The sequence below is a fragment of the Brienomyrus brachyistius genome, chromosome 1 (assembly GCF_023856365.1).
Source record: "Brienomyrus brachyistius isolate T26 chromosome 1, BBRACH_0.4, whole genome shotgun sequence".
Classification (NCBI taxonomy): domain Eukaryota; kingdom Metazoa; phylum Chordata; class Actinopteri; order Osteoglossiformes; family Mormyridae; genus Brienomyrus; species Brienomyrus brachyistius.
In genome coordinates, this window is record NC_064533.1 from 10,102,949 (window position 1) to 10,117,339 (window position 14,391).

Here is a 14,391-nt window from a genome sequence, read left to right on the forward strand (position 1 = left end):
CATGGCAGTCAGCAAGTCTTAAATCCCGTCACTACGTGCTATCGTTAAGCATGTATCTGAAACAAGTCGTCACTCGACACTAATGGGTTATTTATTTGTTTTTCTGACTCATCGTTGACAGGCGATGGTGTTTATGGGGGATTTAACACTATTTTAAATTATTTAAAACAAGCTGTTTTCCAGAAATATTTAATTCACAGATGCATTTCCACAATATACTGAATAGATACATTTATAGAATGTATAGATGAGGCGGGATCTCGGGATTAGATATTACAGTACATTTTTTAAAGAATAATTAATAAACAGCATTTAGTAATAGACAGTCATCCAAGTAAGACAATAAACATGCAGTAATTATGTTCATTGCCCAGATCAGTGCTGTGATCATTACTGTGTTTAAAGGGAATCATAATACGCAGCCGATAAACTCTAATACTGAACTTAAACCTCTTCCATTTTCCTTTAAAACATAATCTTATTTGTTGTAAAACAAACGAGATATAAATTATACAGATAAACGACTTGGCGAAGCACTTTCTGTTTCAAAAATATCTTCCGTGTTTTTACAGAAATACCGCAGAGCCCTACTGGCAACCGCGCATGCCCTGGACGCACAGAGACATCATGATAATGTCAGTGAGCTCTGTACTTAATCACGCCAGAGACGGCGCTGTAACGCAGCCCGTCGTATCTTTAGATGTATGGCTGCGTTATTAACTTCCTGGTGGTGTCCTTTCATCCTTGCGATCGGAGAGTACAAGGTGTCCGAGCTAACGGGAAGCTGCCGATCGCTCCCCCTCGCCAGCGTGTTTATTTCCCGGGGGTGACGTACTGAGACTCCGCCCCCGTAGCGTCCCGATTGGTCCGCCGCCGCTGTTCGCCGTCGCGAGTATAAAAGCTAAGTTCGCCTTTCGGGTAGATCACTTTGGTGGAAGAGAGGCTGCTGAGACAGTGCGATCGCACGGCATATACACCCCACATTTAACATTAAAAAACAACCGAAAAGAACCAACAAACTACCCCGCGCCGCACCACCCTGGCGCACTTATCGCCCGAAACCTTCCCACCTCGGAAAATAAATGACCAGAAAAGGTCTCCAAGAAATCAAACATCGAAAAGACAAGAAGACGCGCAGCACGACCGGACGCCCGCCTCGGACGGGAGACACAGATCCAGATCCGGCTTCAACAGGACACACAGATCCAGACCCGGCTCGGACGGGACGCGCAGATCCAGACCCAGCTCGGACTCACAGATAGGGCGCCGCCGCCTCCCCCTCCATGCTTACGCTCACTATGAAACCGGAGATCACCGCCGCCGTCGGGTTCCTCTCTAGATTCCTGCGTATTAAGGGACATGTGAACGACAGGCAGCTGCAAACTTTCAGCCAGTGCCTCCAGGACATCCTGGCTGGTAAGACTACGTCGATGGGCTGGGGAGACAAAGCACGGTTCACCCCATGTAGCTCACATGTAACCCTGTTAGTGTTTAATCAAATGTTTGTTGTCTTTCGTTCAAGCTATTTATCCATTTAGATTGTATTCAACCTTATTTTCATTGCGCAAAGTAAGCTACTCCGATATTTAAGACGTGTAAGTCGAAAGTACAAAATAATACAGAATTAATCCAATACGAAAGTATTAGAAACAAATGTACAAGACCTACGTACATGTGATTATTTAGTAGTGAATGTACATCTGTGTAGTGGTATACATTTGTACATGCTGTGACATAAACAACGAAGGCCACTTTATATTATTAGACGTTACCCCAACCAGGAAATAGAGCGTAGTTTCCTGTACCACAGTTGTAGGTGTATACAGCCTCAGATGTTGTACTGAATTACGCGATTATTACGTAAAAACGTGGTTCAAGTAAAATCCTTGGTTCTGCTTTTTAAATTTTTTTACTGCTACAAATTAATGGCAAACAGGCGCTTATAATGACATCTTTGCAATGAAACTGGGTGGCCGCGTCTTCGCACCGACCTGCAAATGACATAACGGAACTTATTCAAAATCACCCTTTTACTAATTACAGAAACTAGGATTATAAATGGAAAGTAATTTGGGGGTAGAATCGGCTTTCATGTCATGGCAAAAGGTAAAATCTGACTGGAGATTCATCCAGATCAGATCGCCAAAGAGAAATTTAATTTAGGCTTTTAGCCACGTCTGTGTCTTTATATACACATTATTCAGGTTGGATATAGTCTGCTTTGGAAATATTCAGGTCGATTTCACGCCCAGTTGACAATCATTACCATGCTTTCGTTTTTTGCATCAGATGAACAGTCGTTCATAACCATCTGAACTTCACCAAAATGTCAATTTTTATTAAATATTTCTCAGTTATAGGTTCAACTATGCATGTGTTTTATAGCGTCTGTTACGCGGAAGAGAATTAGACCCGAATGGTGTGCTTTTTTTCCGAAGAAGAGAAACAAAAATGACCATGAAATACGGCTCTCGGTGTGCGTGTGGGGGCAGGAGCTGCCTTTTCTGCTCCAACTCGGTGTAACTCGCTATTTATGGCTGCCACTGGTGATTTTCCATCCTGAAAGTGAATACACATCATAAACAGATAAATATACATATTCATTGCACGTTATGGTGCGTCTCAGTCTGTTTTATGTTCCGGATTCCAGCGCAGGAAAATCCCTCAATACAAGCCATTGTCCCGCGTTGTTAATTATTTTCATTTACTGCAGCCATCACTAATCGCACCTAGAAGGTCATGGACAAATCATGGAGGTTTATTGATTATTTTTCTTTCAACTTGATAACAAAAACGCTGGCTAAGGAAGCGGTTAAAGTTATACTTCTACCCATTTTAAAAACTCGGATATCTCCTGTTTTTATGGAAAACCGCTGCTGGTTTTACGTTCAGTCGAGTAATAGTTTCATATTTTTCGGTTAAATGGATCGTAAGACATCCCATTCCCGGCAAGTTATCTCACAGGGTCATTAAATATTTGTATTTGTAGGCCTGCTAGTCCTTTACACTTCACAGCATACGTTTTACACGGGGATTTCCCACACTGACGTTTAAGATAAATACACGCCCTCATTACAGCCTCTCATTAGCGGCCACATCAACAAGTCCGTTTGTTCCCCAGGCTGGTAAATCTGCGGTACGTGACACAGCCGTTAGTGTGTTATACTTACGGCAGAATATACTGACTCCCAGTTTGTCTAGAAAACTGTGTTGTGTGACGTTCCTCTCAATACGGCTTGCAGGAAGTTGGAAGTTGCAGGAAGAAATGATGTCCCAAATATGCAAACACGTGGTATTGACGCTGACGGTACGCTGACGAGCAGATTGCTTGTGTAGATAAGGCCAGATAGCATTTTGCTTTGCTAATATGATCTCAGCGGATAAACGTGCTGTGACATGACCTGCTATCCGCGGCTATGGAAAGTACCGGAATCTCAGGCTCGAGGCCTGGTTGACGAATCAGCCAGGTGAGCGGCGGGGGCGTTACGTAAGGGGGGGGGGTCACACGTGGGACGCAGGGACGCTATTTATTAAATTACATTCTTCCCATTTACTGCTTCTCTGGAAGAAGGCCAGTGTGGCCCTGCCACAGTGCTGCTGTCTCGGATTTAAGGCAGAGCCGAGTTTACAGCCAGTTGTTTGTCTGGCGGTGGCCTGTGGTCTGATGCGCCATGATAACGGGAAATAGAAATGAGCTGTTTTTCGATGCTGGAGGTGTGGGATGGACCTTGACCTGGACGGGCAGTGTGTGTGTGTGTGTGTGTGTGTGTGTGTGTGTGTGTGTGTGTGTGTGTGTGTGTGTGTGTGTGTGTGTGTGTGTGTGTGTGTGTGTGTGTGTGTGTGTGCGCGCGCGCGCGCGCGCGCGCGTGCCTTAAATGAAATGCGTCTACAGCGGCGTTTGCCTCAGGTGCCCCGTGGGTTGGGGTCTATGTGTCCCTCACGTCCGCAGCTAATCAGCCCATTCCAGACGGTTATTTATACAGCGTGACCCAGATCGGGCCGGCCGGTCCTGCCCTTTTAAGTCCACGGTGCAAGTCGGGCAAACATAGCCCAACCATGTTAGGGCTGCGTGTTCAGGCGCTTAGGAAAACGAAATTTGTTTCCTGTTCTGCTTAGAAGCCTTAATGACGTTTTGTTCGATTCTGGAGATTTCTGGGAGCTGCAAATACTTTGACATGATGTGATTAACATGCCTGTAATCATCTGATAACATTTTTTTCCATCTCTGCAAGTACATGTGCGAATCACTGCTCTGTGCTTTTTGTGATCATATTAGTTGTTGTTTATAGGTGATTTACAGGTAATTGTCAAACTCCCCCCCCCCCCTCCCTGATCACCATAGTAACAGGCAGCATTTCTCGTATTCCCACAGAGCAGTACCAGCACCACTGGTTCCCAGACCGGCCCTGCAAAGGCTCCGCCTACCGCTGCATCCGCATCAACCACAAGATGGACCCACTGGTGGTCCGGGCGGGTCAGCGCATCGGCCTTTCCATCCAGCAGCTGTACTGCCTCCTTCCCAGCGAGCTCACGCTGTGGGTGGACCCCTTCGAGGTGTCCTACCGCATCGGCGAGGATGGCTCCATCTGCGTACTCTACGAGTCCCAGCCATCCCCAGCAGGAGGGCCCGCCCCCGACTCCGCCCCATCCTCCCCGGCCAGCCAGCCGGGCGCCGGGGTCCTGCCCGGATTGGTCGATGGCCGGATCAGCTGCAAGGAGGAGCTGCTGCTGGGGAGGACCAGCCCTTCCAAAGCCTACAGCATGATGACCGTGTCCAGCTAAGGGCCTCTCTGCCCTTTAGGGACCTGCCGAGAAGAAAGTGAAGAAAAGCTAAGGATCTGGACTATCACCCAGGGCATGGGAACCTTCTCCTTTGTTATCGTTTCTCCCCTCCTTTTGTTCTATCGTTTTTGGTTACAGACTGGTGAGTGGGATGTGTCTCTGTGGAGGGGGGTGGCGGAGTGCGTTGGGGCCAGTGTGTTGAGCGCGTGCACTTTCCAATGAGCCACCTTGTGGATATACCCCAGCTGAAGAACCGTTGGGCTTGTGTGCAGGTCGGGGGGTGGGGTGGGGGGGTTTGTGATTAGGGTATCCCTCTAGGGCTGGCTGCCAACTAGCCACTCAAAGTTCTTTTGAGAGCCTCTGCTCTAACAGATCAGTTTTGTGGACCAGACCATCATTTATTTGCTGCTGGTACAGCCTGTGCCACACCCTCCACGTCAAAACGGCCAATCTGACGTCCCAGAACGTGCCCTCCGTGTTGGGATGTGCAGCCGAAGTTTCAGGCTGCATCTAGTGCCCTGTCTCCAGTCTTGGCCATCAGCTTTGATCCGCCTGTGGTCGGCTTCCTCCGGCCTCCTGTCTTGAGGACGATCCAGAGTTTTGTGCAGCTTGATCTCACAGTTTTGTGCAGCTTGATCTCCGATGTTCTGGATCCACGGAGGAGCGCAATGTTCTGAGGGACCGCGTGTCTCGTTTCGCTTGAACCTAAATGCACTTCGACATTTAGATTATGTGGGATGTACGTTTCAGAGATGATATTTTTATTAATGACCGCATTCCATTTTCTACGATGTCGTGTTTTATGGTGGGTTTGTGCCCTTTGCTCTGGCTGAGTGCATTGTGACTCCTCTGTTTACCTGGTGAGCTTCTGCGATCTTAAGAGTTCCTGCAGTGCTGGAGGTGCTTTTGAGCTGGATGTCGGCCCTCCTGAGGTTTTGGATCTTTTATATGGATTTTTTTCATCATCACTGCCAAAGGGGGGTTTTTTTTTCCACCACAATACGAGTTCTGGCCCAGCACTTAGTCCTTACTCTGAACCCCCCCCAGCCCACCCCCACCAAGCTTACCTATGAGTTACAGTTTAAATGTTGGACTCTTCCCTTGCTATCATTAGTCAGTTTGCATTATGAATTTCAATTATTTGGTTAGTGCTCTGTGTGGGTGGGGGGGTTGCAGCTCGATCTGTTCCCCTGTCCTGACTCCCCCTCCCCACCAGCTACTGGTATCAGCGAGCCCTCTCTGATCAAACCATAATAACGTGCCTGATCACTGATCCCAGGGCACTGAGGGGAGGAAGGTATTGTCTCTTCCCTCTGCTGATTGGGTGAGAACCTTGAGCCATTTCCTTCATGGAAACAGCCAAGTCCCCCGCTCCCCGCTCCTCTTTCCTGCCCCCAGAGCATGCTGCTACATATCAGTAGCCCGCCCCCTCCGTTCTGGTGCCCGGGATCTCGGTCGATCTATGGCAGCTATGAAAACGCCCGACCTGGGCCACCATCGAGCCTGGCAGTGGCGGGTCGAGCCAGCGTGTGCACCGGTCGTGCTCCGGGGGCAGGAAACGGGTTGCGTGAACAAGGAGGCAGGATTCAGTTCATCGTAAACGCCCATCTGCTGGATAGTTCGTAACGGAATTTTTAAACGGCCCCTAAAGTCGTTTTCGTGGATCATGCACCGACGTTGCCCCAGGTACCAGCCGCCATGCACGATTTTTATGGCCCATTTCTCCATAAAATCCTGTCCTCCGGCCATAATTCCCACACCCCCACCCCAAACCACACTCACTTCCAATTTCTTGTTTCACACAAGCTGTGGAGAAGGTGTTTGGCACATAAAATGCACTAATCTTCAAAGTTAGGGTTCGGTGAAGTTTTTCCACGAGTCCAAAAACACACCTCCAAAGCCTTGAGAAACACGGAATCCCTGCCCAAGCATGAAACCAGAAGGTGTGTCACCCGGCAAGGACCAGGGCTTAGGGTGCCGTATGTAGTTCCCCGATGGCAGAAATGCCTGATTTTACAGAAAGCAATGTTGTGACATTTCTGTTAGATTTGTGTATCGCGAGGGAGGCTGTGTCGATGGGTGACCCAGTGAGGCCAGGTCATTCTCCAAACTCTGGTCATAGACTATTATCCTTTTGTTTTATTCAGTTCTTACACAAAGCATAAGAAAATAATAATAAAAAACAACAATCTAAGTGGGTAGGCCTGCCCCATGTCCTGCTGCCAGAACACTCGGCTTCCCCGGCCTTGTATCATGATGAACTGCTGTAAATTTGTACAGTTCATGTAAATTGATTGTGAGGAGGTTGTACAGATTTCTATATTTTGGAAGATTTTTTTTTCCTCTCTGTAATAAAAGATTTCCTATCTTGGCATCACCTTTGTGGAAGCAGTCTTTATTTGTAGCTCAAGACAAACACATCACCACTGCACCACAAATCAGAAGTCTTACATTTAGTCACTTGAAGTTTCATTGTGTGTGTGTGTGTGTGGGGGGGGGTGAGTTAAAGGGGATGTTTTTATGCGATTATTACCTGTTAGATTTCATGAGCAAGGTAGTATCATAGGAGCAAATAGGCTAAATAACCCAAACAAACTGGTTCTTTGGCTCCTGTCATCTGATCACAGTGACGCTGGCGACGTGAGTCATTGAGGCCCGATCATGCTGCACATTTATCACGGGGGCTGGATGTCATGTTCCTTACTTCCCCATGAAAGTGAGAATGTGTGCTTCTCCCCCAGTGGGGGCTGTTCGAGTGTCACATAGAACCTACCTCCCTTCTGGGACGAGGCTGAATCGTTTTGATAATTTGCGACACCAAGGTGAGAAAATCCCCATCTCCTTTAAGTTCTCCCTGAAATCCTCGTCTCCCTCCTCCTCCCTCTACAGTATCTCCACTGTAATCTCAAATACATATGTATAGTATTAGGAGAAACATCTTGCGCTCCTTGACGTTTTTATCATCGGATTCCCGCCTCATCCTGTCTCCTAAACACAAAATCGACAGGTTCCAGTGAGCGAAGGTTTTCCCGGGACGATGTTAAACGAGCAGATCCCAAAGAATTAACTTTCTTTGGGTAGTAGAGCTGCTTAGATTAGGGAGGCTAAACTGGGTTGTTTTCTTTTTGTTTTGTTTGAAGGTTCCTGTGTTATTGTTAGAGGCAGGCAGTGGCATTTAGCTGTGTTTCTATGGCAACAATGATTGACATGGGGCCAGGGGTATGTGGGCGGTACATGTGGAAGAGAGCTGTTTCAGTTGGAGTGGACAGACAGGAGGTTGTGGAAGTGGGCAATTCTTATAGGAGCCAGCGGCATTGCTGGAAAGGGACAGTCACCAGTAGAAGTGGTTGGTAGAAGTGGACTAGTCAATCAGTCTTAATGGACAGTAGAAATGATTAACTGGGGACGCCACTAAAAGTGGGCCGTACTTTAAGTATAGCGTGGTAACCGTGGAAGGGTATTTGAAGAATCGCGTAGTAATTTTGGTAGCAACAGTGGGTAGTGTGAAGCGCAGTCGGACATCAGTCTGAAACGGTGCAGTAAGACCTTCAGCCATGCAAATGTAGATATTTCCTTCTTTGCATGGGCGTGTCGATGAAACAAGTGAATATTATTCATGAAAATGTGAAAACAAATGTCCAGACAGTCAGATGTCAGGTTCAGGGATGGAGATTTCCTCTGTCACTGCCTGATGCCTACAAATTGCACATCAAAGATTTACATGTTCTATTTGCTGCATGAGGATACCTTTGCAGCTTCATATATAAACGGTTCCGCGATGTCGGCGGCCGCGATATGCTCTCTTTCCGTTGGTATTTGGTTCCCCGATTTGCATGTGTTCTTTCTTTGTGGCTTTTTTGCAGCCATTTCAGGCTGTTGCACAAAGCCGCCTCTGTGTTGTGCAACCTGGGCATCCGAGCGTCTTCTCCCGGCGTTACAGTTTTAATGGCTGGACGCTCTCGGCGGCGAGGATCGCTTCCGCGTCTCGGTCTCACGGGACCGTCACGATCACGGCCACCTCAGTGCCACCACGTAGACAGTGACGGATGATGTCGCTCCTACCTCTCACTTTGTGTTGTTTTTTTCCAGGCTCAGTCCTATAGAAATATTTGTTGTGGGGGTGTGTGAATGTGTGGGTGGAGTAGAGGCACACAAGAGAAGCTTCCGGACACCGTTTCCATTGCTGTTCCTCTCCACGGCATCTGCCGGAGCTTTATTTTCGTTCCGCCAGTGTTGGGCTGACCTTGAAGGACGCGAGCCTCCTCCGAGGTACCGCAAAATAAACCAAAATGAAACTCGAGCTGAAATAAACCTTCATGTGGTGCTCATGTGGCAATGGACCCATACGTAATCCCGTTCACTATGGGATTCACCCGACTCGTGCCATCCACCCCCCCCCCCGTCACTCGGTGAGGAGTATCAGGACACGCCTCTCTTTGTTTTCCCACGGTTTGAAGGTTAAGGTTCGACCAGGCCTGTTTTCCCAAACACCGGTTTCTTTGGAAAGCAGAGGGCGTGATGCAGGCCTTTTTACAAACAGCACACACACAGACATGCAGGTGTGGCATGATGACTCATGTTACCTGCCCGCCATGTGTGACTGGGGGGGGTGGGGTGGTCTTTGCTCACTTCCCATCCCACTTGGTGGTACATGGCAGACATGTTGTTTTGTTTTTAGCCACCAAACTCTCCTTCTGGACTGGTCTTAAGGACCACCCCCGCCTCACCCTTATCAAAGCACTCTCTGTATTCCTTTAATGGGTTCTCTGTGCAATAAGCGGCCAGACCAGAGCACGGTATCCAAGCGGGAAGCATGAGCCCAGATGGTGAACACGTGTGTCGTGTGTTGGCATGTGAGACGGAAATTCGGGGGGAGGGGGCATCCCATCACTGTAGGGCCTGGTTAGCACATAAACCAGGTGAATGTTCCTCTATATTTCACTTTGAAATATTTTTTCACCTTTTCCTGTGGAAGTGGAGGGTCTCTTCATGTAGCCTCGCTTTGGTATATCGGTGAAGGATTCTCTGGGACCATATTTTGCTTTTGTGTTTAGATACAGTTCAACGGGATCTACACAAACACATCTTGGATATCCAGTCGGGTGGGGCGGAGGGGAGGTGGGGGTTGTTCCAGCAGCTGTTGGGGGTGTGCCACCCATGCAGGCCTTTGGTGGAATCCTATGTGTGCCTGGCATTTCTTTTGTATGCTCGAGGGTTCCGAGTGGCAGATTCAGGCACACGGCCTGCTTTCCATAAGCAGACGGGGCCACTTCCTGATGACTCAACTCTGCGTGTCCAGCTCTCCTCTCCGAAGGCGGAGGGTTGCCACATGTCCATGAGCACAGTGACCCTATCCACACTGCACCACTCAAACCTAAAACCGCTCAAGGTTAGTCATTAAAAACAACAGCCGCCCGCCCGATGTGGGGCGGCTCCTCTCCACCCGCCCTCTCGTGGCTTGTGGCTTAGCGCTGACCACCAGGGTTACACAGTTGTGGTTTTTCCCAAATGAGGGGAAACCCAAGGTTCGATGATCATCTCTGGCCACAATCGTACTACTATAGTAAAACGCCGAATCGTTACCACACACCTTGATAGAGAGTGTAAGATAAACATGGGTGATGTGCAAAACTAAGCCTGGAGATGACTCCGGCGATGGAACATTTTGGATTCCTGCGGCTTCTTCGTGATCTGATGATGTTTCGCTCCGTTGCATAAGGTTTTGTACAGGTATTTTTCCATTCAGGGTGGAGCTGACAGCACAACGTACCGGTTTGGCAGTCAGATGCAGGAGGTGTGTGGTTCGCTATACGCATCAGTCCAGTGTAGACGCTCCCCCTCCAAAGCTGCCCCACCTTTGAGTAGGTTACTAGGGTTCAGCTTGAAGCTCTGCAGGCCATCGTGGAAAAGAGGCTGCTGTGGAAGGATGCAGGTGAATGTACCTTCATGCCTTGCTATTTTAAATCAGTTTGTTTCAGTAATAAATACTGCTTGGTAGGAATATAAATAAAAAATCGGCTCACCTCCTGAATTATAGGAATATGAATGAATATAGTATGTTAACACCAGGAAAATCAACCTGTTCCTAATGAGAACTGGGTCAATCTTCTCCCGCCTTGCCTACTACAGCAGCTATGGTTTACTTGAATGTTCCTCAGCAAGGGGAGGGTTTGTTTCTTAACTCACCCAAGTGTGTTTGGTAGGAAGGCATGGAAGCCCTCGATAAGAGCAGAGTATGACAGCAGATCATAGACAAAACAGAGGAGCAGGCTGCAAATGGCCGTTTATGCAACCCCAAGGCAGAAAATGTTTGTGGTCGGGCAGTTAGTTGTTTCATGGCATCTGTGGTCATACCAGCCCATTTTTCAGTAGAAATGCTTGCAGCGAGCATTTCAAGTTTTGATAGACGTCTGCAATAACAATCAAGAAGTGGAATGTGTAGCATCAGCGATATCTGTGTTTGGCACCAAAATATCAGACTGCCAAAAAGACGAAAACACAGACACAGACCATCCACATTGTGAGAAGCTCATCACCAGTAAACACCACCACAAGGCAGACACTCGCTTGCTCGTCGGGTGATTATTGTCGGTATCAGTCAGTTCCATGAAATGGAGAAAAACAAAAACCAAGAACATGCAGAGAACGTTTCAGCTGTTTCCTGTTTTCTGCCTCAGTGGAGACCGCAGAGACACGTGCTCAGTGCCAGCAAGAGATGCTCTAACAGGAAGTGAGCAACATGAGGGACAGCAACAGAGACATTTTCGAGCTGGAAGTGAGTCCTGTGAGGGAGAGCAGTAGAGGCATTATCTAACAGGAAGTGAGTCCTGCGAGGGACAGCAACAGGGACACACTCTAACAGGAAGTGAGCACCATGAGGGACAGCAACAGGGACATTTTCCAAGGAAGTGAGTCCTGTGAGGGACAGCAATGGAGGCATTATCTAACAGGAAGTGAGTCCTGTGAGGGACAGGAACAGGGACACACTCTAACAGGAAGTGAGCACCATGAGGGACAGCAACAGGGACATTTTCCAAGGAAGTGAGTCCTGTGAGGGACAGCAATGGAGGCATTATCTAACAGGAAGTGAGTCCTGTGAGGGACAGCAACAGGGACACACTCTAACAGGAAGTGAGCACCATGAGGGACAGCAACAGGGATATTCTCTATCAGGAAGTGAGCACCATGGGGGACAGTAATAGCGACTTTCTCTAACAGAAAGTGAGTTCTCTGAGGGACATTCTCTAACAGGAAGTTAGTGCTGTTAGGGAGCTTCAGCCTGGGTGGAGGACTCCGCAGCCTTCCCAGTTAAATTAACACCCTCACTCCGTGCTGCATGCACAGGTGGGAACCAGCATGGAAACTGTGGACTACAGCTGGGGGGTGCTTCAGTTAAAACTACCTCACAGGAGCACTTAATGAGCCACTGCCGTAACTTCCACCAATTTTCCACATTATTTTCCAGCAAGACCAGACTTCAAACATCCAGATTTATGTTCTGTGTATATTATTTTGAGGAGGCCCTTTTTCAAATGACTAGCTTGACTGAGCTGCTGAGGGATTAAGGAGGTGGTCCCCTTCCCAACACCAGATGGTGCCCCCTAAATATCTGCCTTCTGATTGGCCGGATTTTGCCTGCACTGTATACCTGTCGAAATGAAAGCCCACCACACCAGGAGGACCAGAACATGGAGAGATGTAGTGTTCCAGGGCTGGTGAAATGCATTCCGGGAATAGGAAAAAAAAATCTTAAATCACCATAGGACATGTGGCACTTAGCCTGAAAGCGTCATCATGGATGGCTCCAGATCTGCTTTCAACCCAAACTGCCGAATTAAAGGTTTGTGTGTAATTAGTGTGTATCTTCTCCATGGGAACATTTTACTCTTGTGTTGGTGAATGAACACTCAAGCAGGAGACGTGTTTGGACGGTGTTCATCCTGTGTTCAGGATGAGCTGAGTGCTCGATGAGGTTCCAGATCTGCCAGCCATCTGGCCTACCTTCAGCTGGGGCGGCTCCCGCTGGATCCGGTAGGACCGGGTCTGAATGAAAGGGCGCTTGTCCCAGAGAGTTAGACGAGGGGGTTCTGTGCTGTCCAAAGCTGATCTGGCCATTTGGGAATCTGCCCCCACAAGCGTGCACAGAACATGTCACACGCACAGAAAGAGACACCAAAAATCTGTGCATGTATACACACATCATCTAATACAGGTGAACATAGTGATGAGGGCAGTCCCTGTTTGTACCTTTTTCAGGGCAATGAGAGTGAAGCAAACATCACGAAGATTAACACCACTGTGAGCATCTGCCCACTTTCATCGTATTTTAGTATATATGTTAATAGATGCTATTTTCAGCTAGCAGTACTAGAAGATCCCGGGTCTGTAAATGTGACAATGACGTGACCTTTGCTGTCCCGACGAAGGCAAGTTTGCCCCCTACGGATGGGCTAGCGGTGTCTGCAGAGAGGAAGAGGACGTTTTCTCGCCGGGTGACGTTTACAGCATTCTGGGCTTGGCAGCTGAAAGAGGAGAGTCGACCACGCTAGTGATGGGGTGGCGAGCTTAGATGGCGGAGGGCTCTAGGAGTGCAATAGAAGGAAGCAGAGAGGCAGCTGAAGGGTGCCCAAGGGGCAGAAGATGTATAACCATTTGCAGAAATTGAAGTTAATCACTCCACCGGACACCATATTCGAACCCGCAGCCTTCCAAACAAGGGCACAGATGTGTAACCTACTGAACTCCAGCCCCCTCTGGTCACTCAATACCACCTTTCAGCTACATTGCTGTCGTGTGTGTGTGCCGGCGGACCGCTCCACTATATCCAGTCTTGTGTTCGGCTGTGGCGCTCCTTTCCGACACTCTCCCCCCCACCTCGCTGGCTGCAAGCAGCCTGGCCCCCAGCCAGCCTGAGGGGAGGGGCAGTGCAAATTACAAAGGAGGGTGTGTCTGACACGCCCTTTGACGTGAGCTGGGAGCAAACATGGAGGCTCTGGTTATCCAGATGGCACAGGCTGGTAAACAAGCCACCCGCATGTACACCTCTACCTGCAGGTGAGCTTCATGGGCCCTCGATTCTCCCTCCCTGGGGAGTTCATAACTTTGATCAGCTCAGGGAGCAGGGGCAATTCAGAGGCTGCTGTGTGTGGGGAGGGGGGTGCACTCAGAAAGCGTGATGATGGCCCCTGGTCTCCCCCTGCCTCTGCCCCCCTTGCTCTCTCCCTCACCTCCTCTGCTCAGAAGTCAGGTTAATTTCCTTAGTGCTGAGGCCAGGACATTCAGCAGTGTATGATCCAGTGAAGAAATGACTGCACTTTGCGCGTTTTGTGCCTGGGAGCCATGGTGCTTCACTGCGGTAAATCTCTGCTCTGGGCAGACATGCTGCAGTGCGTCTGGCTGCCCCGGAGGCATGATCTTTGTATTATTCCGTGGCATTTCTGCCTTCTATTAGGACAAAGACCAGAAAAGAACAGAATTCCATTGCAGGATAGGAATGCCCATCTCTCTACAGCTTCTGTTAACCCAGAATGATGTAGTTGTCTCTCCATTGTCCATGGGTATGGGTTCAAAAACCAGGATGCCATGGGTTAGAGAATGATTATGCCATAG

General features: G+C 48.6%; 1 protein-coding gene across 1 annotated transcript; it reads left to right on the forward strand.

The window, feature by feature from the left end:
* The first annotated feature begins 906 nt into the window (after positions 1 to 906).
* btg1 (B-cell translocation gene 1, anti-proliferative) lies at positions 907 to 7,156 on the forward strand. Its single transcript, XM_049011563.1, has 2 exons — positions 907 to 1,416; positions 4,373 to 7,156. Exons 1-2 carry the CDS (start codon positions 1,284 to 1,286, stop codon positions 4,780 to 4,782), a joined length of 543 nt encoding a protein of 180 aa, XP_048867520.1. The 5' UTR covers positions 907 to 1,283; the 3' UTR covers positions 4,783 to 7,156.
* Positions 7,157 to 14,391: the final 7,235 nt, after the last annotated feature.

Excerpts from the sequence above, each read along its gene's own strand:
- btg1 (XM_049011563.1), top strand. The coding sequence starts at position 1,284 with ATGCTTACGCTCACTATGAAACCGGAGATCACCGCCGCCGTCGGGTTC. Across the intron at positions 1,417-4,372 it reads CCTCCAGGACATCCTGGCTG|AGCAGTACCAGCACCACTGG; the intron begins GTAAGACTACGT and ends GTATTCCCACAG.